The sequence below is a fragment of the Pteronotus mesoamericanus genome, unplaced genomic scaffold (assembly GCF_021234165.1).
Source record: "Pteronotus mesoamericanus isolate MK-2021 breed Mesoamerican mustached bat unplaced genomic scaffold, CSHL_Meso_final scaffold_36, whole genome shotgun sequence".
In the NCBI taxonomy this organism is placed as follows: domain Eukaryota; kingdom Metazoa; phylum Chordata; class Mammalia; order Chiroptera; family Mormoopidae; genus Pteronotus; species Pteronotus mesoamericanus.
Window position 1 is genome coordinate 7,162,107 of NW_026555313.1, and position 25,717 is coordinate 7,187,823.

The following is a 25,717-nucleotide window of genomic DNA, read 5'->3' on the forward strand; positions in this document are numbered from 1 at the left end:
GTTGTCGCTTCACCCCCAGGATGACCAAATGACGGCAGTTGAAGGAACGTTGAGTCCAGCTCTCCGACCGCAGACTCCCCGGCGCCCTCGCGTGGCAGTGACGCAGCCCCTGGCTAGTCGCGCTGACGTCAGTGTGCGTCGGTCTTGTCCTGCTTGGGCGGGGGGTTTTGGGAGCGCTGGACCGGAGCCGGTCGCGCAGTATCTCACGTTTGCCCTCTTCTCCTGTGTGTGTGTGCGTGTGTGTGTGCGTGCGTGCGTGCGTGCGTGCGTGTGTGTGTGTGTGTGTGTGTGTGTGTGTGTGTGGAGGCCGCTAGGCAGCCGCGCCGTTTCCGTGTGTGTGCGCCTGCACTGAGGTGAGTGCAGCTCCTTCCGGGCCTGGGCCGCGGGAGGCGGGCCGGGGCGCGCGGGCTCGGGGGCCCACGGGGCTCACTTCCCAGAAGCTGCGGTGGGCCGAGGCCAGACAGGGCCTGGGGGCCGCGCGTCCAGTGAGCGTTCTTCTTTCTGTTCTCGCCGAGGCTTTTATTTAATACGGAGGCTCCGACTCTTAAGACTTGAAATCGAAAATAATTTTTAAAAATTGATAGTTTGCCTGCTTTTTCTGGCCGACGCCCATTTTACCCTAGGTATTATTTTTAATTTGTTGAAACTAGGCAGTTCTGTGGCGAGATACCATGTTTCAGATAGTTTCTACTGCCCTGCGCCACTTTAGTAGTCTTTTGTGTGCTGTGAGAAATAACTCTTGGAAATTAATGGGTAAATCCCATGGTTGCTCCTTTTTTCTTCCAGTATGCCCTCCCACCCAGCTACAGTTTGCATAAAGAGGGCAAAATTCACAGTACGACGCTTGTGGGTAGGAGTTTGTGATTTAAAGGTGTGGTATCAGCTTCTGGTGTAACGAAAGCATCAATGCAAGCGGTCATTCGCGTTCCCATGGCCAGTGTTTCACAGGCTTTTGAGCTACGTTTTGTTTTCGAGGTGCTTTCTGTTGCTGTTGCTTTGGAATGGGGAGGGGGTTGCAGAGTTTTAAGGATTTACATTAATGACTTCCAGATACGTTTCGCTCTTACTGGTCAGTTTGCCTAGTCCCTGAGAGATTTATCATTAACAGATAACGTTGCAGTCTAATTACTGTTCTACTGTTGCTGATGGAGTGTAGTTGATCTTTTTCACTGGTCTTCTTTTGTCAGCGATATTATCTTTAAACTATTAAAAGCTGCCACCAGAGAAGGGGGGGAGACCAAGGACAAAATATTTTCTGATAGGGAAATGGCCATCTGCCTTTGAAGTTGGATGTTTTTAAATATATATATTCTTAGTGTTAAGGGAGCTATATTGGATTTATTTTAACTAAAGCTTTTCCAATTAGAAAGTTTAGGTGACAAATTGCTGGAATTAAGATGTATTACCTAAAGTGTAAATCATTTTTAGACTTTATTGAATAAATTGAATGATCTGTAAATGCTCTTTTCTAAAAATAGTTTTCTAAAACAGCTTTTTTTTCCTCCCCCAGATTTACAGCTCTGAAGATACTCCTCTTTTCCCCTCGTTTTTTCCTGCCGCAGTAATAAATCCCATTATGGAGACCCAGAAACGTTATAAAGGGATATAGCTTGAGTTCTGTGGAGTGTAATTTTGTGTATGAATTTTATATATATTTAAAGCATGAAGGGTTTTCGGAAAGAATCTTAGTAGGGTTAATTACTTGTACATTATGTATAAGCAGTAATTCTGTTGGTAATACAATATTTTATTAGGCATTTGTGATAATACTAGAAAGGACAAGCTGTATCTTGATAAATTGATTTATCTTTAATTTCAAAATGAATGATATAGATGCATGATCTTTACATTTTTAAATGCAGTATAGAAAGTTTCTGTTGTGGAAACTTTACAGTTAACTAGTTAAGTTTATGGAGAAAATACCTTCAGTTGACCAAGTGTAATAATAAAGTGATATGCAAAGTGAGGAAGAAAGACGACATAATATTGATGCTCTAGGAAATGGAAACATATTTAGACAATAATTAACAAAGGTGGAAAAATTAACAGTTTTAAGCTAAATTCATTTCTTTTGAGATCATACATAGTATAACAGGCGTAGGTTCAACATAAGCTGAAGTCCCCGAAAGTTGTTTTCTGAAACTAATATAACCCACTTAAGTAAATACTGTGATAATAAGTTGTGTGAAATTAGCCAGTAGGTTAATGTGACCCCGTGAAGGCTTTTTGTTTATTAGCCTAAAGCAAGATTTTTTTGGAGGGAGGGTGGTAATCATATAAAAGTGCTTGTGGAGAAAGAACCTGGCATATAGTTTTTCCATTTTATAGCATAATCAGTAATTGGCTTGCTATCCAGGCTTCGTAGCTTGTAACCAAAAGCAAATTAAAGGTGTAAGTTAGGTATTATATAATTGTTTAGAATTTTGGGAGTATAAACTTCCTTGAAAAGTCAAGTAGTTTTAAATATTTTCAGAAATGTGTCAGTTTCTTTCAGGCCATTATGTTAGTATTATACCAAATAATGAGCACCTGAGTTACCTAAAAGAGTTAATATAACCCCAAAAAGTACAACAGAGTATCTCGGTAATTTGGAAGAGATATTCATCCTCCCTGATTGTAAATTCAGGTGTAAATCCAGTAAAGTAAGTGTAGTGAATTTTAAGTAGGAGTCTATCATTTGATTCTTTTTTATAGTAAAAATCTAATTTAGTGTGAAGAGATGAGAAATTTCATCTGAGAGTTTTTACCTATCAAAAAGTGAAATCACTCATGCACAAAACTACCTCCCAACAACTTATCCCAGGTCCCTCGTATCAAAAAATTAAGAGTATAATGGCAGATCGCACGATCTTGTCAAATTGGACAATCGACAACAAACACAAAATGAAATATGACTTTTCGTGTGAGCTCTACAGAATGTCTACGTATTCGACTTTCCCCACCGGCGTTCCTGTCTCAGAAAGGAGTCTTGCTCGTGCTGGTTTTTATTACACTGGTGTGAACGACAAGGTCAAATGTTTCTGTTGTGGCCTGATGCTGGATAACTGGAAACAAGGAGACAATCCTATTGAAAAACATAAACAGCTTTATCCTAGCTGTAGCTTTATTCAGAATCTCGTTTCTGTTACTAGTTTGGAACCCACCTTTAAGAATATTTCTCCAATGAGAAACAGTTTTACACATTCATTATCTGCCACTTTGGAACAAAGTGGCTCATTCCATGGTTCTTATACCAACCTTCTATCAAACCCTATTGATTCTAGAGCAGTTGAAGATATCTCCCCACTGAGGACTAATCCCTACAGTTATGCAATGAGTACTGAACAAGCCAGATTGCTTACTTACCATATGTGGCCATTAACCTTTTTGTCACCATCAGAATTGGCAAGAGCTGGTTTTTATTACATAGGACCTGGAGATAGGGTAGCCTGCTTTGCTTGTGGTGGGAAACTAAGTAACTGGGAACCAAAGGACGATGCAATGTCAGAACATCGGAGACATTTCCCCAACTGTCCATTTTTGGAAAATTCTCTAGAAACTCTAAGGTTTAGCATTTCAAATTTGAGCATGCAGACGCATGCAGCCCGGCTGAGAACATTTATGTACTGGCCATCTAGTGTTCCAGTTCAACCTGAGCAGCTTGCAAGTGCTGGTTTCTATTATGTGGGTAAGAAACTAACATAGCTCTACATTTTATCTAGTTCATTTTGATTGACATATTAGAATGTATGTATTCAACTTTAGTCTTTTGTTTTCTTAAGGTCGCAATGATGATGTCAAATGCTTTTGTTGTGATGGTGGCTTAAGGTGTTGGGAACCTGGAGATGACCCATGGGTAGAACATGCCAAATGGTTTCCAAGGTAATTGTTTTTAAAGGTATTGCTACACAAAACTGCTTAAAGAAGTAGGCATCCTTGCATGGTTAAGTTTACATCTCAGTATAATAAAGCTTTTCCTATGCTATTGGGGAATTAGCCTTTTAAAACTCCCAGTTTGAACTTGAATTATTTTGATTGAAAATGTTGTAGAATGTTCTGTGTACTTTTTTTTGGAAGCCATATATTCAGGATATAGTTTAACTTGATGACTCATTTACAATCATGGCCATACATTTCATTTACATAGTTCCCATTTTGCTTTAAGGAGACTTGAGGATAAAAGAGATGTAAAAAAGAACAAAAAGAACATAAGTAGCAAGAAGAGAAAAGGAAAACAAGAAGTGACATAAGATAATATAAATGCATATAATAAAATCTGATTGTTGTCCAATAATTGTAAATTATTTTTCTGCACAATTTTATCTTATGACATGTCACATAATTCCTTTCTCTCTAGTAGTATCTCCTATTTTTAGAAAGAATTTAGAGGCAGTGTTGTTGGTGGAATTAGAATGAAAAATTAATTGTTTTTGTTATGGAGTAGCTGTGTGAACTTGAACAAATTGTGTGATGCCTTTGGGCCCCTCTCCTGTAAAATGGGGAAGTTGGACGAGATCATTTATTTTTAAATTGTAGTAAAATATATATATATAACATAAAATCTGTCATTGTAATCATTTTTAAGTATGCAGTTCTGTAACATTAAAAACATTTACATTGTTTCTCGACCATTACCACCATTCATCTTTTCAAACTGAAACTTGTACTCTTTATACTAACTCAGCATTTACTTGCCCATCCCCGCTCCCCCCCCGCCCCCCCAGCAACCACCATTCTTCTTTCTATGAATTTTACTACTCTGGGTTCCTCTTATAGATGGAATTGTATAATATTGATAATGTTTTGATCTGTGAGTGCTTTGCACAATAATGGGGAATTTCTTGAATTCCTTCAGGAAATAAGATCTTTTTGTTTTTATGTAAGATAAAAAAATTGAGTAACAAATATTTTATTATGGATCAGTCCATTGTTAAAAGTTGTGTTTTAAAATTTATCTTTAGTATTCATAATATAGAAGATAAATTTGACTTTCTAACTCTGAAAAATGGCATGTTTTGTCTACTTTAAATAATTTATGTAAAAAAATGTTTTATTGTCAGAATAATTTTTAAAAATATTTATTTACTTATTATAGAGAGGGTAAGGGAGGGAGAAGAGAGGGAAAGGAACCTTGATGTGAGAGAGAAACAGATCAGTTGCATCTTGTACACGACCCAGGAACCAAACCTGCAACCTAGGCATGTGCCCTGACCAAGAATTGAACCAGCTTTTTGCTTTGCAGAATGACACCCCATCAAGTTAAACTGGTCAGGGCTTATTGTTACAATTTTAAATGATGATTATGTTTGACTCTACAGAATTGTGGACATGTAGTTTGAAATTTAACTATACTGTGTGAAAAAAGACAAAACAGCTTTCTAGTTCTAGTGTTTGAATAGCTGTATTTTATTCTTTATAAAACAAAACAAAAAAATGCTTGGTTTATTTCTGTAGCCTGTGTTTTGCTTTAAAGGGTTAAATGAGGGGGAAAATTTGGGGGGGAGCTTTTTGTAAATACTTCTAAAAACAACAAATTTCCATTATAGGTAATCTTTAACCTCATTAAATAAAAAACTAAAATGGATAATTGTTATTACTATATTTTAAATATTTATTTATTTATAAAATATTTGGATGCCTAATGGAGACTATTTTAGATACTAGGATATAACAGTGAATAAGACACAAAAGTTGTCCTCATGGAATTTATTAGAGAAGGCAGAAATATGTGGCAGAATTTATTATAATTCCTGGCTTTACACTTGATCTTAGTCAAAAGGCTGAGAAGTGATTAATTCCTGTCTTTAATCATTGTGAATATAATCAGTCCTAGGATGAAAAATAATTTAAAACTATATAAAGATCAAAACACAGTGACAACTAGCTATGTTATTTTCATGATAAACTTGAGTCCTGAGCATGTCTATGGTCTTTAGGAATTCTACCCATTCACCAATTGAGAACATTTGCGTTATTTCTAGTTTGGTGCAATAATAAATGAAGCTATTCTAAACATTAATAAACATTTGTGGATGCATGTTTTCATTTTTCTTGGGTAAACATGTCCAAGTGTGTTTGGTGAGTTATATGGCAAGTTTTGTTTTAACTTTATAAGAAACTGCTAAATTGTCTTCCAAAATGTCTGTACCACTTAAAATGTTAAATTTCCACTGGCCAGGTATGAGACCTCCTGATGTTCGACATCCTTAACAACCTTTGATATTGTCAGTCTTTTTTATTTTAGCTGTTCTAGGTGTATACGTAGTGATTATCTCACTGTGATTTTAATTAGTATTTCCTTAATGACCAATGATGGTGAGTTTGTTATTCACTTTTTGACAGCTATACATCTTCTTTGGTGAAGTGTCCAAATCTTTTGCCCATTTTTAAGTTGTTTTTTTTTTAAATTAAGTTTTGTGAGCTCATAATATACTCTGGATACAGTGCTTTATCAGATGTACTTTGCAAATTCTGTGGCTTGGTTTTTATATTCTTAACATTGCAGAGGTCGCAGTCAAAAAAATTAGAGTGTGGGTTGTGTGTATCTAAGAGATACTTTCATTACTAGTATGTACTGAAATGGGAAAATTAAAAGGACTGCAATTTTGCATTTATAATATTATTATAATAAAAATACATGATTTTTATTTTCAGTTACAACCTAGAAATTAATAAATATAAAAACATAAAGAATAAACATTTTTCTTTCCAGTAACAGAAACATGGATATTGCTTAAAAAATACAACCAAAAATATCTTTAACATTTAATTAATCAGAATATTCAGTGGTTGACTTTGCAAACTACTTTAACAGTCATCATAAACAATATTGCTGTGCTTCAGGCATAAATACTTCTCATAAGACTTACAAAAATATTTTGATAAATGACTCGTTTCGGAAGCATAGCACCTAACACATATTTTTCTTTTTCTGCTTGTTGAAGGAGATGTGTCTATGTTGTCATTAGAATTTCCTTCAAATTGTGTTTGAAATTGATGAAATTTCAGGTGTAAAGCCTTTATGCACAGCTGTAGAGATTTCTGAATGCATTTTTATTTTTTCTGTCACTGTTACAAGATTTCTAATAAATATTCTGCACCTTATTTTCATATTGCTGTTCAGTCTGAATAGTCTGAGCACTTACTCCTGCAGTATTCAAAATTGTGTAGAAAATAAACAGAGACCATCTTCTGGTACTCCTGGCCATATTGTATGTACCTGTCATTTGGTCCACAGTGTCAACTCCTGACTTCACTTGGTTATAATATGTTCTTATGTCAGGTATAGATGAATCTAAATTTATGGAATCATTGAAATGCATACATGAAACTAAAATTACATTTTTCCCTTTTTGGGCATATGAGATACAAGTGTACAATCTGCACCAAAAGCAAATAAATTGGATTTTTGGGGCCTGTTTTTAGAAGATAAAAATTCAGGGTGTAGTTGGGGTTTAGTCTTAATGAACAGTACCTGCATATGAAAGTTGCTGCTTTTTCATGTTGGAGAGAAGATTTATATCAGTGAAGCAGTTATCTGCTGTAATTACGTCCTGATGGGTAAAGGGGTTCTGCATGTCTCTTGATTACACCTTCTGGTTTATTGCTAATCAAGGAAGGACCTTTGGGCTGCTTACTGGCTTATATTTCAGTATTTCCTGTGTAAAATACTTTTGAATTGACCATAGCAAAAATTTTTATACCATATTTACTGGACTTGGATGGAATGTATTGTCTAGAACTACATTTCCCTCTACATCCAGGTAACACTATATCTATCGTAACATTCTGTCCCATAGAGTAACATAATTTACAGTGGTCTACAAATGCTGGGAATATGTCTTCTCAGCCACTATTTTGCCCACTTTCAGGCATTCTAAGCTGGTGAGTTTGTCATCAAACCTGTTATAATTATGAATAAATCTAAATCTCCATAAATATACCGTAAGTCTATAAAAAATTCAGTTCAACTATAAAAAATTCAGTTCAGTTACAATTTATGTAACCCATAAATCCTGCAATTTATCCAGTTGCTTCTATGTAAACCAGCCAGATATGAGGTCTAAAAATGCTTTCAATTCAGGTTTGTCTATTTGTTTAGCACCTCTCTCTGTGTGTCTCTGTCTCTCTCTCAAACCAGCTCAAGATAGAACTGACATATTTATTTGTATATAACAAGATTAGATCTAAGATAGCATTTATGATAAAGCAGTTCCAAGTTTCAAGTTCTGTCTTGTTTTTTTTTTTTGGCCGAACTAATGGAAGTTGACACAAAATATTCTGTGGCTGTTTTCTAATTTGTTTTTTTACTGGATTTTTCCTCCACTTTGATTCTTTATCCTATCCAAAAAATAATCTTCATTCATGCCTAATTCATTTTCACTAGAAATATCTTGCTCAGTATGCAAATCTTCTGAACAAACTTCTACATAATAATCTTTATCTTCTAAATCACTTTCATTTTCACATTCAACTCCATCATTCTCACCATCAGACTTGAGTAGCATTCACTGAAGTTCTTCAACATCTCTTGGATTATTGAATCAATATAGTTTTCCAGGCATTTTCAATGGTAATTGAAAAGAAAAACCACAACACTGATGTTGAAGTTCATGGAAAAAAAAACTATACCAACACCAATTTCAGAGTTCATGGTATTTCTCAGATACAACTTACTATCAAATATCACACACCCTTAGGAAACACATGCTATAGCCAAACCAGTGGCTCAAATGTTATAGCTTAACATTAAGTCACATATAAATGTGCAGGTAGCCATGACCTTAAACCTACGCACCTGATGTTTGTAACAATATTTAAGAAAAGAATTGGTGTGTTTTTCTCAGATCAGCCGTGACCTCTGCAGCGTTAGCAGTGTCTTTTGATGAGCCGACTTTTTAATTTGATGATGTCAGTTTACCAGTTTTTTTATGGATTATGCTATAGTATCTTAATAAATCTGCACCTAACGTGAGGATAGGAAGATTTTCTCCTATGTTCTCTTACATGTTTTATATTTTACATTTATGTATATGATCTATTTTTAGTTTATTTTTGTGCATAGTATGGACATAGGTTGAGGTTTATTAATCTTTGCATATAGATATCTAGCTGTCTAACACTATTTGTTGAAAACAAAAGGAGTAAAATGGAAACAGATTTTATGTGAACTTCCTGGAACACCTTTGAGAAACCCTAGTAGTTTGAAAATAAGTATTTGGAAAACACTCACATTATGTATAGATGAAAATATTTGATTCAGTATTTTTTGGAGAGAGGGTTTGTGCTTAAATATAATGGAAAAGTGGACACTGGAGAAAGATAAGCAGTTACGATATTGTGAAAGATCACATTTTATGAATACTGTATTATAGTTTCTGAAACTGTTAAGCCCTAAAAGTAAATTGTCTAGAACAGCATTTTTCGAGCCTCAGTTTGTGCTCTTTTGTAGGTCTAGACCATTTTATTGTTGTTATTGTATTAATGGAATTAAAGAGAAAATACCAGAATACATTAACACATAGTAAGAGTCTATTGTATTATGAGAATTTTGTTCCTCTTAGGTTTGTATGTGTACTATGTTGTGATGTCAATTGTTTATATTATGAGGTACAAAAAGTCTGAAAGCCACTTTTTAGGATGATTAGGTTATACTTTTGCTATAAAACAAAGTAATTTTTCTCATGTTTTAGGTGTGAGTTCTTGATACGCATGAAAGGACAGGAGTTTGTTGATGAGATTCAAGCTAGATATCCTCATCTTCTTGAACAGGTAAATAAATTTTTATAATGGACAACATCGAATTCTCCTAAATAATGATTACAGAAAATATTATTAGAAGTGATAGTTATAGGTTTTGTAACTATATTAATACCTTTAATTTTTATTTTTTTAACTACCTTGTTGAAGGGCTTAAAAAGAAAAGATTGTCTTTTGTTTTTAGTTTTTTGAAAAACACTCAACATCCTATTATATAATTTGTGGTAAGGTTGGAGGAGGATCTTTAGTGTCTCCTCCATCTTTTCCAGAAAAGAAAATATAAAATACATTGTCACAAATTTGGAGCCTTAGAGAATGATCCAGCTGAAATATGACTTTCTAAAAGGAATGAGAAATGATTAATACTTTTTGCCACTTTCCTGAAACTAGAGAAATACTCGAATTCTAATTTGGAAGTAGGTAAATTTTAAGGAAATTTTAATGATAATTAAAACAAAGCTAAGCAAAATATTATGTAAATTACCGAGTTTTCAAAAGAGTATGTACATTATATAAGGGAAACTTATCTTAATGTTGTTTTGTGCAGGTTGTTTGAAATTTCTGATTTTATCTATTAATTTTTCTCCTGTTTCATAGCTGTTGTCAACTTCAGACCCTCCTGGAGATGAAAATGCTGATCCACCAAGTATGTATGAAAGTACTTCAGATATAGAATGGTAATTTTTATAAGTATGTTGGGAACTAAAGTATGTAAACAAAGGATTTCTGAAGTCATAGGAAAAAAAGCTGGAAGTTAACTAATAAATATTTTGTTTACCAAGATTCATGACGTTGTTAGAGGATTCTTAGAAGTACACTAGTTTTACTAAAAGTACTGACATTCAAGTGGGGAGGCAAGATTTATGTAGAAGAAAAAGAACTGTAACAAATAGCTCAAAGAATACTAAAGAAAAATGCAAAGAATAAGCCCTCCAAGGAGGAAAAGTTGTTTGCTATAAGCTCGCATATTTGAAAAGACCCAGTTCACATATGATTGAGGAATTGGACTAAATGTTAGGTATTTGTCAAGTATATAGTATATTAGTGCAAGAATACAAAGTCCTTCTTCTGGTTAGTACTTAATTTTAGCCACATCTGTCATTTAATTCAGGGGTCCCCAACCTGCAGGCCATGAACTGGTACCAGTCTGGGCCTTCCAGAAACCTGGCCTCACAGCAAGAGGTGAGCTTGAACATATAATGCACTTGAAACATCCCGAAATCATCCCCCTCCCTCCGGCCCAGTCTGTGGAAAAATTGTCTTACACGAAACCAATCCCTGGTACCAAAAAGGTAGAGGACCACTGATTTAGTGTGTGTGCGGTATATATATATATATATATATACCGCACACACACGTGATTGGGTGTCCAAGATAGCAAAGATAATAGTTCACTAATTTCTGTACTAATCATGTTTAGAAAGGGGTATTCTGTACTTGCACACCATTTCAAAGGAATACTGGCAGATTTGTAGCAAGACCAGAATAAGATATATGTGTCCTAGGAACCATGGCTCAGGAAGATTATTGAGGATTTGGATGGTAGTATTTGACCTGGAAAAGAAAAATAGTTGCTTGGGTATATGATAACCATCTCCTGTATAATAGAGTTAGAAATAAAATGACAGTAGTGCTGACTATTCTTACTTTAAATTTATAACCACAGCTTTCTAGTGGGCTGCCCTGCAATCCTTTTTCAGTTCCCTAACAGAATCACTTTGCTAAACTTTAAATATCTGTTGCACATTTTCTCCTTAAGTTTCTAACATTGTTTCCTACTTTATACTCAGCTCATAACCTTGCTCCTCTGAGAATGAAAAGAATCAAAATAACCCCTTCATCTGCTCATTAACTACCAATCTACATAATGTACCCACACACTCTGCTTTGTTTTCTTTTATAAAGGATGCATTGCCCTTGCCTTTATCCCAGTCCAACCCTTCCACTTACTCTCTTTCCTTTGAACCTCATCCCTCACTGACAACTTAAGAACTTTCTTTGGCAATAATCTACCCTGTCTCACATCATGGATTTTGCTGTCTGTCTTGACTCATTTATTTCAGCATACATATATAATACACTGTTACCAGTCCTAAGGAAACCTTTCCTTGAATTTATGTCCCCTTCCAGCTGTTGCCTCACTTCTTTTGCTTCTGATTACAACAAAATGCCTAAAAAGATATATCTGTGCTTTCTTATTCACCTTTCATTTTTGCTTTAACTCGTTCTGCTAAACAGTGTTTCTGTCAGGGTCATCAAGAGCTACTTTTTTAGCAAATCCACTACTTGACCTGTTATCCACGCTTGAAGCAATTGAGTGCTTTATTCTGCCTCCCCTGCCACTCCAGCTTTATTGAGATAGAATTGACATACATTATATAAGTTTAAGATGTACAGTGTCATGATTTGATACACATACTGCAAAATGATTACCACGTTAAGGTTGGTTAACACGTCTGTCACCTTACGTAATTAAATTTACTCTCTTAGTAACTTTGAAGTATGTGATACAGTATTGTTGACTATCATCACCATGCTGTATTATTACGTCTACAACACTTACTCTTAGAAGGTCTAAGAAGGTCCATCCATGTTGTCACAAAATGCAAGATTTCATTCTTTTTATTGGGTAAATTATGTATATGTATATATAATTTATACCCTGTATGTATATACTCACATTTATACATACATGTGAATATATGTGGAGAGTCGCATTTTCTTTATCCATTCATCTGGTGATGGACACTTACAGATTGTGTCCAGTGGACATGAGGGTACGGAATACCTCTTCAAGATAGCAATTTATTTTCCTTTAAGTGTATGCACAGAGGTGAGATTGTTGGATCATATGGAAGCCCTATTTTTAATTTTTTTTAGAAACCTCCATACTGTCTTCCCTAATGGCTGCACCAATTTATATTCCCACCATGGTGCCAAGGGTTCCCTTTACTCCACAGTGTGGCCACCAGTTTTCTCTGGTCTTTTTTAGTAATAGCCATTCTAACAGGCATGAAATAATATGAAATAATATCTCATTGGTTTTTTTGATTTACATTTCCTGATGATTAGAGCATCTTTCCATGTACCTAATGGCCATTTATTTGTATATCTTTGGGAACTGTCTCTTCAGGTCCTCTGCCCATTTTTTAATTGGATTATTTTGTTTGTTTTGGTTTTTTTGCCATTGAGTTGTATGAGTGCCTTATTTATTTTGGATATCTCAATTTTGTGATACATTGTTTGAATTTTTTTTTCTATTTTGTATATGCCTCTTCATTTTGGTGATGGTTTCCTTTGCTGAGCAGAAGATTTTTAGTTTGATGTTGTTGATTTTTGCTTTTGTTACTTGTGCTTTTGGTGTTATATCCAAAAAATCATATCCAAGGCCAATGCCAAGGAGTTTTTCTCTTTTCTTCTAGGAGTTTTATGGTTTCAAATCTGAAGTTTAATTTTTTTTTTTTAAATCCATGGAGTTAATTTTTGTGCATGGTATAAAATCGAGGTCCAGTGTCATTCTTCTGCATGTGAATATCAGTTTTCCCAGTAGAATTTATTCAAAAGACTCTCTTTTCCTCATTGAGTATTCTTGGCTCCTTCATTAAATACTAATTTTCCTTATGTGAAGGATTTATTTCTAGTCTCTCTATTCTGTTCCATTGGTCTGTGAGTCTATTTTTTATGCCAATACCATATTATTTTGATAACTATAGTTTTGTAATATAGTTTGAAACCAGGAAGTGTGATGCCCCCAGCTTTGTTCTTTTTTTCTGTTTGCTTTGGCTATTTGGGCTCTCTTGCGGTTCCATATGAATTTCAGAATTGTTTTTTCTACTTCTGTGAAAAAGTACCATTGGAATTTTGATGGTGGTTGCATTGAATCTATACATGGTTTTTGGTAGTATGGATATTTTAATAATATTAATTCTTTTGATCTGTGAACATGAGATATCAAGGTTTTTTTATTGTTTTTAAGTGGAGATATAGTTAACTATTTTTATGCTATAGTAAATGGGATTTTTTTTATTTCTCTCAGATATTTCATTGTAAGTGTATAGAAATGCAACTCAGTTTTATGGGGTTTTTTTACAGAATTTATTGCAGTTTCACTGAATTTGCTTATTCTAACAGATTTTTGGTGGAGTCTGCAGGGTTTTCTATATATAAGTTCATGTCATCAGTAAACAGATTGTTCTTTCCTGCTTGGATGCCTTTTTTTTTTTTCCTTGTCTAATTGCTCTAGCTAGGACTTTCAGTGTTAATGTTGAATAAATGCTGTTGCTGATGTTAGAGGAAAAGCTTTGAGCTTTTCTCTGTTCAATATGATGTCAGCTGTGGGTCTGAAATACTGGTCTTCATTATGGTGAGTTGTTTTTCCTATCCTCAATTTGTTGAGAGCTTTTTATCATGAAACAGATTGAATTTTCTCAAATGTTTTTTTCTGAATCTATCGAGAGGATAAGTTTTTATTCTCCATTCTGTTAAAATAGTTGTTCATGTTTATTGATTTGCATATGTTGAACCATCCTTGCATCCTAGGATAAATTCCTCCTTATCATAAGTATTATTCTTTTAATGTACTGTTGAATTGTTTATTAGTATTTTGTTGAGAATTTTTATATCTGTATTCATCAAGAATATTAACCTGTAATTTTGTTTTAGGTAGTATCAGGGCAATGCTAACCTAATAAATGATTTGGGGTTTTCCCTCCTCTTTAATATTTTGGAGGCATTTGAGAAGGGTTGGCATTAATTCTTTTTTAAATCTTTGGCAGAATTCACCAGTTAAAAATGGTCTGGTCTTTCTTTGTTGGGAGGTTTTTGATTACTGCTTTAATCATCTTAGTTGTTACTGGTCAGTTCACATTTTCTATTTCTTTAGGACTCAGTTTTGGTAAGTTGCATGTTTCTAGGAACTGATTCATTTTGTCTAGACTATGCATTTTTTTTTTTTTTGCACTTTAGTGCTGGTTGTTTGTAATAGTCTCTTACGATACTTTGCATTTCTGGTGTTTCATTTGTCATGTCTTCTCTCTCATTTATAATTTAAGTCTTCTCTTTTTTTCTAGTATAGTCTAACTATAGTTTTTCAATTTTGTTTATTTTTTTGAAAAACCAAGTCTTAGTTTCTTTTTTTCTATTTTCTTTATAGTCTCTATATAGTTTATTTCTACTCTAATCTTTATTATTTCCTTCCTTCTGCTAACTAAGGCTTAGTTTCTTTTTCTGATTTCATATGTTTAAAGTTAGGTTGTTTATTTGAGACCTTTTTTTAATGTAGGCATTATTGCTTTAAACTTCCCTCTTAGAACGGCTTTTCCTGCATCCTCTAAGTTTTGGTATATTACGTTTTTGTTTTTGTGTGCTTAAAATTTTCTGATTTCCTTCTGATTTCTTTGATGCGTTGATTGTTTAGGAGTATATTGTTTAATTTTCCTGTGTTTGTGAATTTCCCAGTTTTCTTCCTGTTGTTGATTTCTACTTTTGCGTAATTGTGTTAGGAAAGGATACTTGATATGATTTCAGTATTCTTAAATTTGCTAAGGCTTGTTTTGTGGCTTGACACATGATCTCTCATGAAAAATGTTCCATGTGAGTTTGAGAAGAATATTTTCTGGTGCTATTGGATGGAATGTTCTATGAATGTCTGTTAGGGCCATTTGGTGTATAGTGTTATTCAGGTTTGCTGTTTCTTTGTTAATTTTCTATCTGGATGACCTTTCCAGTGTTGAAAGTGGATATGGAAGTCCCCTACTATTGTTTCTCTTTTATTGGTGTTAATAATTACTTTACTTATTTAGGTACTCTAATATTAGTTTAGTGTATGTATATTTATAATTGTTATAGCTTCTTGATGCATTGATCTCTATCTAATGACCTTTTGTGTCTTGTTACTGATTTTTTCTGAAAGACTATTTGATGTAAATATAGCCACTTATCATCTCTTTCGGTTACCATTTGGTTGAATATCTTTTTTCATACCTTTACTTCAGCCTGCCTGTTTCCTTAAGCTAAAGTAAGTCTCTTGTAGGCAGCCTATGGTTCAATCCTGTTTTATTCCAAATCCATTCAGGCATTCTGTATCTTGTCAGAGAATTTAGTTTGTTTATGTTTAAATTATTGATAGTTAAGGACTTACTATTACAATTTTAATTATTTTCTGACTTTTTATAAATTCCAGTGTTCATTTCTTCATCTCTTGCTGTCTTCCTTTCTGATTAATTTTTCTTTGTGTTTACCATGAGGCTTACATGAAACATAAGTCTGTTTTAAGCTGATAACTTCCCTTCAATCATATGCAGAAACTCTACACTATTACTTTTTCTCACCATACATTTTATACTATTGATACATTTTTACATCTTTTTATATTATTAATGCATTAGCAAATTATTGTAACTATAGTCATTATTACTGTTTTTTAACTTTTCATACTAGAGGTAAAGCTGATTTACACACCATTGTTACAATATAGGGTGTTCTGATTTTGACTATATGTTTACATTTACCAGTAAGCCTTATACTTTCATGTATTGTATACTGTTACTTAGTGTTCCTTTATTTCAACTAGAAGAAATCCCTTTAGCAGTTCCTGTAAAGCAGGTCTCATGTTGATGAACTACCTCAACTTTGTCTGGAATGTCTTACCTCTCCTTCATTTGTGAAGAAATTTTGCATGGTTGACAGATTTTATCTTTATGCACTTCCATATGTATCAAGTCAGTCTCTCCTAGTCTGCACGATTTCTGCAGAAAAATCTGTTGATAGCCTTAGAAGGTATGTGAGAAGTTGTTTTCCTCTTCTTTGAAAGAGCAACTCTCTGTCTTACATTTTGATTGTTTCTTGGAGTAACCTTTGGGTGATCTTCCTTGGAGTTTTTTGAGCTTACTATTCCTGGGTATTCATAACTCTCCTAAGATTTGGTAAAATTTTCAGCTATTCATTTTTTATTAAAAAAATATTCAGTATTTCTGCCTTTTCCAGTGTAGCTTAGTTGGTTGGAGGGCTGTCCCATAGACCAAATGCCCGTGGGTTCAATTCCTAGTCAGGGTGTTTGATCCCTGTTCAGGGTGTGTATAAGAAGGCAACCAATCAATGTTTCTCTCTCACATTGATGTTTCTCTCGCTCTTTCTCCCCCCTACCCCCAGTAATTAAAAAATTTCCTTGGGTGAGGATAAAAAAAAATTATTATTTCTTTAAATAAGCTTTCTCTCCTTTTCTCTTTTCTTCTGGGACACCCACGAAGTGAATGCTCATGTATTTGGTAGTCTCCCGTAATTCATGTGGACTTTTTTCACTCTTCTTAATCTCTTTTCTTTTTGTTCTTATAACTGGCTAATTTCAAATGATCCACCTTCAAGTTCTCTGATTCTTTCTTCTGCATGATCAAGTATGTTGTTGAATTTCTCTGTTTAATTTTTCAGTTCTGTCATTTTATTCTTTAGCTCCAGACTTTGTTTTTTGTATTTTTATGGTTTCTCTTTATTAAACTTCTAATTTTGTCCATGTGTTGTCTTTCTCATTTTATTTAGTTGTCTATCTTCTCTTGAATTTCACTGAGATTCTTTAGTTGATTATTTTTAATTCATTTCAGGCAAATCATAGTTATCAGGTAGATTTTAGGTATTTCTTTGGGATTGGTTAGCAAAACTTGATTAGTTTCCTTTGGTGGTGTGATACTTGCCTGATTTGCATGATACGTGTAACCTTGCCTTAGTGTTTGTGCATTTGAAGGAGCAAACCACTCTTCCAGTCTTTATAGACTGGTTTTGGCAGGTAAAGACCTTCTTCAGTAGGGTCCCCTGGCTGATGGGATTGCCTCTGGATGTAGTCATGTGTGGTTGGAACTGTTATAAGGCTGTTGCTGGGTTTGTGGTAGTACTCATGGTTGGTGGGCTTGTTACTGGGGGCTTAGGCTGGTGTGGATCCTATCTGGTCCCTTGGTGGATGGGACTGATTCCAGGACATTGTTCAATAGGATGTTGTTGGGACAAGGGTCTGCTTAAGTGTCCACAGTTGGGCTCCAGATAGTGTGTCTGTTACCATACGTTCAGGTGAATGTGGCTCCCTTCACTGGAGGGGCTCCTGTCTGGTCACTGGATTTGTCCCTTGATGGGAGCTGTTTCAGGTTCAGCCAAGATTGTGGTCTGTAACCCTGGCCCTGGAGGCATGGATCATATCTTGGAGGACTGGACTGCTCCCTAACTTGGCTAGAAGGCTGGAGTTATTTCAGGATCTGCTGAGATGCAGACATGAGTGTCTCCTATAAGGTCCCTGTGCTAGAAGTACTGCTGTGGATGTAGCTGAGAGGGACTAAAGCTGAGTATTGGACCTTTTCAGGACCTTCAGGTGCTTAGCTGGGAGTGTCTCTTGCTGGGCCCATATGGCAGCAGGACTGTTTGTGGACTTCAGCTGGGATGGGTTGGAACCCAGTTACCAGGCCCTTTCAGAATGTACTGTCTGACAAGTTCACCTCCAGTGGTTCCTGGGCCACGGCTGGATCTGGTCCATAGGCAACTTCAGTGTCCACAGCTGAGAGTGAGATCTTAATGCCTTGTACCCAAAGCATAAGCAGGAATGGCCCCTCTCCATTTTCTTGATGTATGGTGTCAGGGACAGGACCAAGTTAAAGTGGATTGTAGCCAAGTCATGAAGTGTACGTAGCTGTTTCTGGGTCTGTACCTGGGACCATGGTCAGTGAGTCAGCTGCCTGGGTACAGGCCTGTCTTCTCAAAATAGTTCTCCTTGGTCTTGGGCTGCTAGCAGATTTCATAACCTTCAAGCTGGATTTCAAAGGCCCTTTATTTTATTTATTTATTTTTAGAGAGAGGGGAAGGGAAGAAGAAAGACAGGGAGGGAAATATCGATGTATGAGAGAAACATCAATCGGTTGCTTCTTGTATGCCCCCAACCAGGGATCCAGCTCACAACCCAGACATGTACCCTGACTGGGAATTAACCAGCAACTTTTTGGTTTGTGGGACAGTGCCCAACCTACTGGGTCACACCAGTCAGGACTTAAGACATCATCTTTTGACTTCCCAAACACCATATTCTTGTTTTAACATGAACAATCTCCTTTTGACAGCTCCTTTTTGAAAATTCTCAATGATGGAATACCTCTCAACACTCAAGCCATGTTTATCTCTCCATTTCCTGAGCTTCAGGCTGCCTTGTACAACTACACATTTAAATCTCTACTTAGCTATATCAATTTTCTCCCCTGTTTTTCATCCCTCATATCTGCACTTTATCTGGTCTTCCCCGTTTCAGTTAATGGTACCCACTCGCTAAGGTCAAAAGTTGACTCAGGTAGGTATCATTCCTGATTCTTCTCTTTATCTTATATATTTATTTATGGAACCACAGAAGATCCTAGGAAGAACAAAGTTGGAGGAATCATGCTACCTACTATCAAATTATACTGTAAGGCCATAGTAATAAAAACAGTATGGTATTGGCATAAAACACATAGATCAATAGCGAGCCCAGAAATAAACCCATGCCTTTCCAGTCAATTAATATTTGACAGAGGAAGCAAGCAATACAGTGAGCTAAAGATAGTTTATTCAGTAAGTGGTATTAAGAAAATTGGACAGATATGTGCAGAAAAATGAAACTGGACCACGTTCTAATGCCACACACAAGAATAAATCCAAAATGGATAAAAACTTAAATGTTAAGACCTGAAACCATTAAAATCATAGAAGAAAGCATAGGCAATAAAGTCTGGACATTGCTCCTAACAATATTTTATTTGCTATATCCCCTGAGGCAAGGGAAACAAAAGAGAAAATAAGCAAATAGGACTACATCAAACTAAAAAGTTTTTGCGCAGCAAAGGAAACCATCAACAAAATAAAAAGACAGCCCACTGAATGAGGTTCAGCAAACGTATTTGCTGATACATCTGATAAGGGGTTAATACCCAAAATTTATAAAGAACTTATAAAACTTAACACCAAAAAATCCCAAACAATCCACTTAAAAAATGGGCAAAGGATCTGATAGACAGTTCTCCAAAGAGGACATACAGATGGGCAATAGTCATATAAAAAGATACTCAGCATCACTAATCATCAGAGAAATGCAAATTAAAACCACAGTGAGATACCATCTCACACCTGTCAGAATGGCTATCACCTATAAAACAACAAACAAGTGCTGGTGAAGATGTGGAGAAAGGGGAACCGTTTTGCACTGTTTGTGGGAATGCAGATTGATGTAGCCACTGTGAAAGGCAGTATGGAGATACTTCAAAAAATTAAAAATGGAACTGCCTTATGACCCAGTGATTCAACTTCTGGCAAAGTATCCAAAGAAACCCCAAACCCTAATTTGAAAGAATATAAGCACCCCTATGTTCATTGAGTGTTATTTACAATAGCCAAGATTTGGAAGCAGCCAAATTGTTCATCAGTAGAAAAGTGGATAAAACAACTATGGGACATTTACACAATGGTATAGTACTCGGCTGTAAAAAAAAGAAAAAAAAATTTACCCTTTGCCACAAAATTCATGGACCTGGGGAACATTATGCCAGGTGAAATAAGCCAGTCAGAGAAAGACAAACATCATGTGATTTTACTTATATGTGGAATCTAATGAACAAACTGAACTAACAAGCAAGAGACAGACTGTAGACAGAGCAGGCTGACAGCCTCGGGGAGGGTGGGGCAGCAGCAGGCGCTGTTAGGGTTGGAGGGATTGAGCAAAAAGGACTTATGGGCATGGACAATAGTGTGGTGATTGCGGGGGGAGGGAGGTATAAGGGGAATAAATGGCAATGGGAAAAATGCAATAAAAATAAATAAAAGATTCTACACACACACACACACACACACACACACACACACACACGAAGTCCTTTCATCTTGTATATGTATTAGAAGTCATTTCATCTCTACCTTTGTAATATGTCTCTGATCTTACCACTTTTCTCCACTTCCACCCCTATCAACCTATCCAAACTGCCATCATCATCTATTACAATATCCTAACAGGTCTCCCTGATTCCATTTTACCTCATTTTAGTTTATCACTAGGTTGCCAGAATCATTTTTTGAAAAAAGAAATCAGGTTTTATGAGTTGCCTGCTTAAAACCCTCCTAGAATATTCTGGCAAAATGAAATATAAACTTCTTGAAAGGCTGTACATGATCTGGGCATCATCCTCCTCTCTGACTTTGACTACCTTCTTTCTGTTTTTTGAATATATCAAGCTTTACTCTTGACTTAAGGTTTTACACTTGCTTTCTCTTTGCCTGAAAGGCTTCTCTCAGTTCTTTCTGTGGCTCATTCCTTTTTATCACTTAATATTTGTTCTGCTGTTACTCTTCAGACAGGGCTTCCACATATGTTTGAGCAACAGAGCACAGTACACATTGTAGCTAATTTCTATTTATATATTTATTATTACAATTATCCAGCAGATGGCAGTGTCTTGAAAAAGTATGTCTGTAATTTTCATAAAATGCCTTATTGGCTAGCATCGATTCATCCTGTTATCAGAAAATGCTTCCCTGATGACCTTATTTCAATTGTCCTCCTGCTTCCTAGTTTCTTTTAGTCACCTTACACTGCTTTATTTTCTTCAGGGCATCTGTCACTGTCTGAAATCATGTGAGTTTGTTTACTTCAACCATATTTGTTTATATCATTAGACATTTTACATGAACTAGCCTTCCATTTTACTATACTTTGTCTTTGCTTGTTACTCTCTCTCTTTCATCTGTTCATCTCTTTATAGATTCTGTTTCTTCACGTCTCAGCTATAATGCCACTTTTTTCATGAAGTCCATGTAGATGCCCCCTGCTTTCCTGTTTAAAGTGAGATGATTTCTCACTTTGAAATTTGTATAGCATATTGGTTTCTAAAAATGACTGTACATCGGAATCACTTGTTCTAAAAGACACAGGTTTCTAAGCCGCGTCCCTACTCTCTCATTAAGTAGGTCTGGAATGTAGCCTGGGAAGTGGAAGTGGTATTTTTTTAAAAGTACTGCATATGATTACACTCTCATTTGATCCTGATCAAGTTTAAACTTCTGTTGGGAGTTATAGGCAATTGGCGCGTCTAGCTCATTTCTCCTACAGGGATATTAGCAGCATGAGAGTAAAGGATATGTCATAGATATCTTTCTACAAATATTTGTGGAATTTAACTTTCGTACATGTCTTTTCAAATAGTTGTTCATTTTGGACCTGGAGAAAGTTCTTCAGAAGATGCAGTCATGATGAATACGCCTGTGGTTAAAGCTGCCTTGGAAATGGGCTTCAGTAGAAGCCTGGTAAAACAGACAGTTCAGAGTAAAATCCTGACAACTGGAGAGAATTACAAAACAGTTAATGATATTGTATCAGCACTTCTTAATGCTGAAAATGAAAAAAGACAAGAGGAAAAGGAAAGACAAACTGAAGAAATGGCATCAGGTATTTGGGAATGTTACTCCGCTGCATTATTTCTCAGTGGGCCTCATGGGATTGTCTCATATGTTACAGGACAGTTAGCATCCTCATCTGTCCACTAACTGCTGGTAGTAGCCTCCAGCTATTTCCAAACCGCACATCCCCTTCTCCACTGAGGACAGTGGACTACACTACTTGAGGACTATTGACTGTAGCCCTTTGCTATATGTTTATTTTCCAGTAAGATTCCCTGATACATGCTAATCAGAGAATTTTAGCATAACTCTTGAGCTCTGTTTGCTTAGAACAAATTTAAGTTGTTCTGAAAAGCAGGATTTTAAAGTTGAATGCAGGTCTTTTTTTTCCCCTCTTTTTTAAGTTCTTTTGAATCATGTTTTTAATATGGTATTTGACTTTCTAATCTTTATACAAAAAATAGAACTGATGATGAAATCATAGGACTTGGTGAGATGCCCCTGTCCAATCCAAAGATACTATAATAAAAATTATGTGAATGTCTTCGGGGCCATTATTGGGTAAGGTTGTGGTTAACTTAAACACAACTACTGCAATACTGTGACAGTTGATCTAATAATCTAGTCATTACTGTGTGGGTAGTGTATACAGCATGGGTACACTGGACAAAGGGATTTTTTATATCCCAGCTGAGAGTGAGATTTCATCACACTGCTCAGAATGGTGCACAATTTAAAACTCATTAATTGCTTATTTCTGGAATTTTTCATTTATTGTATTTGGACCATGGTCGACCATGGGTGTAACTGAAACAGTGGAAGGTGAGACCGCAGGTAGAGGAGGTGTGCTGTACTGTTTCATAAGCATGGAGTTGAAAAGACCACTAGGAGACCTGGGTCTGCAACTGACTTGACTGTGACTTTGGACAGGTTCACATTTTTTCCCTGAGTCTTCCTATTTGAAAATGAGAAGCAGTGATCATAACCTACCTTACAGGATCTTTGTATCAAATAAGACAATTTGCATGAAAGTACTTACAAAAGTAAAGTGATATATATCTTTTCGAATTAGTGTTTTCATTTTCTTTCAATAAATACTCAAGTAGAATTTCTAGGTGGAATGCTATTTCTGTTTTTAATTTTTGGAGGACTCTCCATACTGTTTTCCATAGGAGCTGCATTAGTTTGCAGTCCTACCCTGAGTGCACAAGGGTTCCCTTTTCTCCACCTCCTGGTCAACGTGTGTTCTTTGTTGACTCTGATAGTAGCCATTCTGACTGGTTTAAGGTGGCATCTCATTGTGGTTTTGATTTGCATTTCTCTGATGATTAGTGATGTTGAGAATCTTTTCATTTGTCTGTTGACCATCGACATGTCTTTGGAGAAATGTTTTTCATGTTTTTTGCCCATTTTTAGTGGGGTGATCGTTGTAAGGTATAAATGTCTAAATACCATGTTGTACACCTGAAACTAATATAACCAATATAAAATTCTATATCAACGATATTTAAATTTTAAAAACTTTTTAAAAAGTAAAGTCATATAGTACAAGTATCGTGTAAAGGAGTATTACTAATTCTCTGGGGGAAAAGTACAGAGGTGGGAAATTTTACTATCCTATAAAATTATATGCTTTCACCCGAATAAAGGAAAAACAGGCTTCTAAGCATATAAATGTATTGACTTAAAAAAGGGACACAAACAGAGACTCTATGTGTACACTTACGATATTCCTTAGCTAAATCTTTTAGAAGTTTTTCAAATGAAAGTTTGCACATTAATGTGCAAACAACTAATCCTTCCTTTTCAAGTTCCTATTTAGTGTCAGAATTGCTTGTAGGATTGATATGAGTATAATTGGAGCAGTTTAAAATCTAATGTTTTTTTTTTTCTTTTTTCTTTTAAATGAAGATGATCTGTCATTAATTCGGAAGAATAGAATGGCTCTCTTTCAACAGTTGACCTGTGTGCTTCCTATCCTGGATAATCTTTTAAAGGCCAATATAATTAATAAACAAGAACATGATATAATTAAACAAAAAACACAGATACCTTTACAAGCAAGAGAACTGATTGATACTGTTTTAGTTAAAGGAAATGCTGCAGCCAACATCTTTAAAAGCTGTCTAAAAGAAATTGATTCTACATTATATAAGAACTTATTTGGTGAGTTTTTTTAGTAAAATTATTTTAGAAATACTTGGGATTATGTTCATTTTTGTATTTACAACAAAATTAATTTAATTAGCAAACTATAGTCTATTATTTAACATGTTCTAAAAAACTGAAGTTTTTTATTGCCCAAGTAGTATGGCTAAATATTTTCTGATAATATATTTACCTAGAATCTCCGTTCAATAGATACTAGGTAAAACAGATAGGTAGTAGGTTAAGCAGTGTTGTATTTGATGGTAATGCTTTTTTTATGTTTTTTCTTTCTATAGTGGAAAAAAATATGAAGTATATTCCAACAGAAGATGTTTCAGGTAAAACAAAATTAAGACAAGACCAACAAGAATCATTACTCATATTATTTTTTTAATGGGAGCTAAATTAGAAATTCAGTTTCACTAAAGATTTTTGTTGTTACTAGGTCTGTCACTGGAAGAACAATTGAGGAGGTTGCAGGAAGAAAGAACGTGTAAAGTGTGTATGGACAAAGAAGTTTCTATTGTATTTATTCCTTGTGGTCATCTGGTAGTATGCCAGGAATGTGCCCCTTCTCTAAGAAAATGCCCTATTTGCAGGGGTATAATTAAGGGCACTGTTCGTACATTTCTCTCATAAAAGAAAAGTAGGCTATTTGTTAGTCTGTATGTACAAGTCTTTAAAATATTGTTGAACATTTTTGAAGCAATCTGAAGTAAAAAAGGAATATAGATTCTTTAGTCAGTAATATTTGTGTTCTCCCCTGCTTTGTTACTAGCAATGTTGTTTGAAAAAAATATAGTATCATATATCATATTTAATCTTAATCTCTGTTATATCAAATGGAAGATTTATGTTTGGTGGGCTTTATTACTGTACATGTGTCAACATAGAAATTAAAGGCACTCAGTGCTCTTATGTATCATTTCAGGGGTGACTGAATTTGGTATTTCTGAAAGCTTTGAATATTGAGTACTACATTAGAGTGTAGTTTAAAAGAACTGGAAACCAGGAACACTGATTTATGAAAGTTAATGGTGGCAGATTCTCTTTGGTGTTTTTCACTTGTGTTGTAAAATAAGAATTATTTCTTTTACTGGTAAATAAGCTTTTCAGTAGTTTGTGAGAAACATCTTAGTGAAGTTCTTTAAAAAGCGTACATTACCAAACATTTTTTCCCTTAAAAAATAATTTTCATATGTCTTCAAAGGGTTATAAGGATTGAATGAAATAATATACATAAGCATTGTCCCTGTCACATCGTAAACACTCATATGCTAACTTAGATAGCATTTAGATAAATTAGATAAAATTGAACTCATGAAACAAATTACTAAGAAATTTTTAAATAGTGATGTGATTAATGAATATTCCTTTAGATAACATTATTTGTCTAGTTACTTTGTATATTACGGATTTAATTTGAAATAAAAATTTATATCAAAAA

The 25,717-nt window shown here is 35.1% G+C and overlaps 1 protein-coding gene across 5 annotated transcripts; it reads left to right on the plus strand.

Annotated features, from left to right (window-relative positions):
• The first annotated feature begins 3 nt into the window (after window positions 1-3).
• Window positions 4-25,717, plus strand: BIRC2 (baculoviral IAP repeat containing 2). 5 transcript variants are annotated; one of them, XM_054592448.1, is made up of 9 exons: window positions 4-127; window positions 1,511-3,667; window positions 3,762-3,861; window positions 9,672-9,750; window positions 10,336-10,384; window positions 21,929-22,171; window positions 24,034-24,288; window positions 24,567-24,608; window positions 24,716-25,717. In XM_054592448.1, the coding sequence occupies exons 2-9, from the start codon at window positions 2,770-2,772 to the stop codon at window positions 24,907-24,909; spliced, it is 1,860 nt and encodes a 619-aa protein (XP_054448423.1). In that variant the 5' UTR covers window positions 4-127; window positions 1,511-2,769; the 3' UTR covers window positions 24,910-25,717. The 5 variants fall into 5 exon arrangements, with proteins under 5 accessions (XP_054448423.1, XP_054448421.1, XP_054448419.1 ...); XM_054592446.1 differs by having other exon boundaries at window positions 84-133; XM_054592444.1 differs by lacking the exon at window positions 4-127 and adding an exon at window positions 230-353.